The sequence below is a fragment of the Epinephelus lanceolatus genome, chromosome 13 (assembly GCF_041903045.1).
Source record: "Epinephelus lanceolatus isolate andai-2023 chromosome 13, ASM4190304v1, whole genome shotgun sequence".
NCBI lineage: Eukaryota > Metazoa > Chordata > Actinopteri > Perciformes > Serranidae > Epinephelus > Epinephelus lanceolatus.
The window spans coordinates 17,154,944-17,160,126 of record NC_135746.1 but is presented as its reverse complement, the minus strand read 5'-3'; the positions used below and the strand labels follow the sequence as shown (position 1 = coordinate 17,160,126).

The 5,183-nt window shown below is 45.2% G+C and overlaps 1 protein-coding gene across 1 annotated transcript; it reads right to left on the bottom strand.

Moving 5' to 3' along the window:
• Window positions 1–789: 789 nt before the first annotated feature.
• Window positions 790–4,116, bottom strand: gpr6 (G protein-coupled receptor 6). Its single transcript, XM_033649121.2, has 2 exons — window positions 3,850–4,116; window positions 790–2,315 (listed from the first exon to the last, which is right to left on the bottom strand). Exon 2 carries the CDS (start codon window positions 2,288–2,290, stop codon window positions 1,286–1,288), a length of 1,005 nt encoding a protein of 334 aa, XP_033505012.1. The 5' UTR covers window positions 2,291–2,315; window positions 3,850–4,116; the 3' UTR covers window positions 790–1,285.
• Window positions 4,117–5,183: the final 1,067 nt, after the last annotated feature.

Here is a 5,183-nt window from a genome sequence, read left to right as displayed (position 1 = left end):
TATTTATCCTAAAATAAAACATTTTATTGACTGTGATTTGATAAAAGCAGTAGCAGCTTGGCATGTGAAAACAAGGAGAAGATCTGTATCCAAACACACCTGCAGGTCTCCCAGTCTGCAGCAGTATCCTCGCTCCTGTGTGGCGCTCTGATGCCCTCACCCACTACCTGTTTAAACAGCCTGACAGATAAACTGTTTGTTGCTGCTCAGGCTGCAGACAGAATTATTACCATCGCTCTCTTCCCAGTCTGTCACACGCACATACACGTGTGCTGCTGTTGCTTTGCTCCTGAATCATAATTGTAAGATGTTGATAAGAGAGATAAGAGTGTAAACAACATGTCTCAGGATGGTATCTTATCTAGCAGCCATATACCAAGGACAATAAGGAGTTACATGCTCATCAGCCTTATATTTAGGCGTGCGTTTGGCTACACCCGCTCATCCTGAAGGCGAGGCAATCAAAGCTGCTGAGCACACTCGGCCACATGGCACGTTTTCACACATATATGGCACCTCTCTATATGTCTCCTTCACTCCCACGAACACAGGCTGAGCAAACACAATTCAAATGTGTCTGGGGTGTAAATTGAAGCTATTTTCCGGGACAGGGTACTTGCTTTCTCGAGGTGCCATTAGCCTCTTCAAACAGACCCACCTGCGCTCCAGAGAAAGAGGCTGCAACCAAGCGAGGGGGATTTTTAAAAAACAAAAACAAGTCATGTGTAACGCATAGACTCCTTCGAAGAAACGTGCAACAGTAAAGACACGTGACAGAGCCGCAGATTGATTTAATTTCTTTATTCCTCTTGTAGAAAATGTACATCAAAGACAATACCATACAAAATAGAAAAATGGCACACGGCACTCACAAGTTCAAACGTTGAAACACAATAAGGGCTGTACAATACTGCTTTGGCATTTCAAAAAAACACGGACTAAAGTGCAAGGTTTTCCATTCCTTTTCTCGTCGAAGTACATTCACAGGTTTGTTTCGTCTTTTTCACAGAAGTTTCTTGTTCACAGCATCTCCAAAAAAATCACATCCTCACTTGTGTCGAGACATAATAAAGTGCAGATACAGTATGCATGAGAGACACGTTTTCTAGCATCACAACCTCTGTGTGTTTGTAAAGCATTCACTGTCAACTGTAAGCAGATTGTCAATGGTCACAGGATGGTTTGTGTTTTTGCTCGGTCTTTTCTCACACACACACACACACACACACACACACATACTCTCACACACATACACTCACTCACACAAAAGAGCCCTAGCACCTTTTTAGACTTCACTTGGCGACCTGGACCGGTAGGCCTTGTTGGCCTGAAAGCAGCCACAGAGAAGCACGTAGAGGGAGCGCTGGATCTCTGCGTTCCTGTAGGCGTAGATGATGGGGTTGATCATGGAGTTGTAGGTAGCTGGCAGCAGTGTAGCGTAGGTGTACACCGATGGATACTCCCTCTCGCCTACCAGGCAGTAGATGGCGAAGGGCAGCCAGCTGGCACCAAATGTCCCCAAGATGATGGCCAAAGTGGAGACCCCCTTCTTAGTGGCGACGTAATGCGACGTGGCGAAAAAGTGCTGCTGGAGGGCAATCTGGTGGGCGTGGTGGCACACGATCTTGCAGATCTTGAAGTAGAGGGTCAGCATGAGTATGAAGATGACGAAGAAGGAGGTGGCCAGGAGCGTGACGTTGCTCCGGGTTAAAGGGCGCACGATGCTGCAGGAGGCCGGATCGTCCAGGCAGTTCCAGCCGAGCACCGGCAGCAAGCCCAAAAACAGAGACACCCCCCAGGTCCCCAGCAGCATCAGGTGGACGTACTGCAGCGTCTTCTCTGAGAAGTATGTCAGAGCGTTGTAGAGGGAGAAGTAACGGTCCACAGTTATGGCCAAAAGGCTGCTGATGGACGCGGTGAAAGAGGCCACCAGGAAGCCTACAGTGATAAGGCTGATAGTCTCAGAGGAGATCACGTACTGAAACACAAAGTTCAGGATTAATCCCATGCCGGCCAGCAGGTCTGCCGTGGCCAGACTCCCAATCAGCACAAACATGGGAGTCCTAAGGGTTGGCGTGTAGAAGATGATTGCTACCACTATGGCGTTTTCACAGGCAATGACAGTGCCGGACATGCAGAGCATGATGTCCCACGGGTTGATGGGGAAATCTAACGGAGTGGTGGAGAACTCCAGACTGCTGTTGTCTGGAGAATCAGCCTCCATCCATGGGAGGGCTTCTGCAGCCACAGGAGTCGCAGAGGAGTCGTTCACCACCAGCGACTCGTTCATAGCTCCAAGCTGTCGTCTTTACCTCCTGTAGGCAGCAGGGGAACAAGCAGATTGCTTTGTTAATGATAATGTGACGGCAGAGTCTCTTTTCACTGCTGTATTTCTAAGGAAGATGTTTCAGTGTCTCGCTCAGTGACACGAGAGCAGGGTGTCTGAGTGCCTACAAGTGAAGCTTAAACTGAACTGTACGTCTAGTTACTCAGTGAAATACACAAGTGGCCAATGCAAAATCTCATATAAAGACACATAATGTACCAGTACCTAAAATAAGTGAATTTCACTGGAGAAAAACAGCAGTTGCAGACTCAGACTAATCATTTGTAGAAAATCTGCTGCAGGAGTCATGCAAAAAGTCGCAAGAAAATCCACCCTAAAAAAGATTTTTGTCATTTCTGTAGTATCTGCTGCACAGCTCACTTTTAATTTGTTAGTTGTAGCTGCACAGGCGAGGAGGATGGATTCATCTACAGTTTGCAGACTTATCATTTGCAGAAAATCTGTTGCAGGAATTTTATATAAAAAAACAACAACACATAATTTGTCAATACCTACAATATGCTTAATTTCAATGGAAATAAAGCAGTCACACTGTACTCTTTTGAGATGAATGTTTTGCAGGAGTCATGCAGAAGTTACAAGAAAATCCACCCTTAAACAGACTTTTGTAATTTCTATAATATCTGCTGCACAGCTCACGTTTAACTTGTGAGTCTGAGCTACAGATTTATCTATGTGAAGTTGCTCCATGAGTCAGATGGATTTATCAACAGTCTAAGGCTGCTCTATGAGTCTACTTACTCACTGACATTCACACGTGACCAATGCAAATATTCATAAAAAAAATCTGTTTTTTACTCTTTTGAAGAAAATCTGTTGCAGGAGTCATGCAAAAGTTACAAGAAAATCCACCCTAAATCAGATTTTGTCATTTCCAGAATATCTGCTGCACAGCTGACTTTTAATGTGTGAATCTGAGCTGCACAGCACAGACTGTGGTGACGGCTTCATCTACAATTTGGGGCTTCTCATAGAGAGTAAATGCTGAAACTACCTGCATTTCACATGCATTCACAACACATTTAGATGGAATTTCTCAACAAAACTCTCCGCATTAAGCTTTTATTGTTCTGATTTCGTGCTTACACAAGCAGCTGCCTCTTAAATGTTGAATTTACGGTCCACAAACCCCAATATTGCACAATGAAAATCCTGTTTTAGGGTGGATTTTCCCTTTAAAGTTAACGTAATAGTAGAGCAACAGCAGCAGACGGTACAGGAGCTGACCGTGGTGCTGAACTCACTCAGCAGAAAACTTCATACTCACAACCAAACATCATCATATCATCATAACTACTCTTTATAATCAATTTTAATACTTTATAAAGACTAACAGTGTGATTATGGTTCTTTTTTCCCCACGTTTATTCACCAAGAAAAGGGCCGTCATGCTGTATTTCTCTTAATTATACCACTCCCTCTGCTATTTTGGAGACCATTCAAAGTAAAAATGAAACATTTGTGATCAATAAACACGATTCCTGGAAAGTTTATATACGTACCTCCGTGACAAAACGGTGTGAGCTGAGATTTTGGGTGAAGTCAGAGCCCCTCGTCCGACGGCCAAGTGTAAAAACTGCAAATGGAAAGGACGCGGGAGGACTGTCCCCTTGTCGCTCGCTCCTCTGGACCCTCTCAGGTGAAGCCCTTGATTTTGTTGTGCTTCCCACATGGGACAGACACCCAGGGCAGAGGTGGTGTGAAGCATTGGCCGGTGTTCAGCTCGGTGAGGAAAGTGCATGTGAGAAGAAGAAGGAGGAGGAGGACGAGAGGGGACCGACACGAGACGCTCGAGGAGAGCTTTAAATCCGCCTGACGTCACGGGAGAGAGAGAGAGAGGAGAGATGAGGAGGAGAGAGACAGAGAGATGGTGCCAGCCTCTCTCTTTCTCTCTTTCTTGCATATTTCAGCACCTCTTGACAGAGAAAATGAAACCAAGGCTTCTTGCACCCTCTTGTTTTTTTTTCTTTCTACCTAGTACATTTTCTTTTCAGGTAAACACTTGAACTGGTGCAGAAAAAATCCAGGTATAAGCATCATGAATACAGGGGGGATCAAGTGGCCCTACACCTCAAGACATGAAATCAGTTTCTTCATCTGCTCAGTACATTTCTTACTCAAAGTACATATTCTGTACATCTGTGCATCCCACACGTTCACACTGAACACGTGGGTTGAGTCTGTGTGTTTTAACACCTGCTAATTTAACCTACATTCAATGGAGAATGTGTGGGAAGGTTCAGCTCAGTACAAACTTCAATAAAAGACCAGCCTTCAAATAGCTAATGGCTTCACACAGGGCCGTAATCACATGTTTAACATTAGGGGGGCCATTTTTAGTGGGCCCCTTCTGCGACGCAGCTCTCTAGCATTTTCATACACAGTGGTCACTACAGTTGACAGCTATTTAAAGCTACTCTTACCTTTCTTGCATTTCACACAGCACTTAGAAAAAATGTGAACATCCACAACTCCCGCCTTCCTCCAAAGTCCCATCCCCCTCCTCCTGCGACTCCACCTCCCTCCGAAGGCCTACTCCCCCCCCACCCCCCACCCCCCCCTCCCACATTACGTCCTCATTATGTCTATGATAGACGTAGCTGTTGGCAAGGTAAAGTTAGATACACGGAAGAGGAGAGCGAGTGTAATGTTACAATCAAGAGAGTCAAACGCAACCCCGGCGTTTTAAAACTCAACCGGAGTCAGTGATGACTGATGAGTTTTTCGAACAAGGTACAGTGCTAACATTAGATAGTAGCGTTAATGTTACTAGTAAGTGGAATGCACGAGGAAGATAACGTCAATGTTTCAGAGGCTACGCTACAGTAGGCTAACG

Excerpts from the sequence above, each read along its gene's own strand:
- gpr6 (XM_033649121.2), bottom strand. The coding sequence starts at position 2,290 with ATGAACGAGTCGCTGGTGGTGAACGACTCCTCTGCGACTCCTGTGGCT.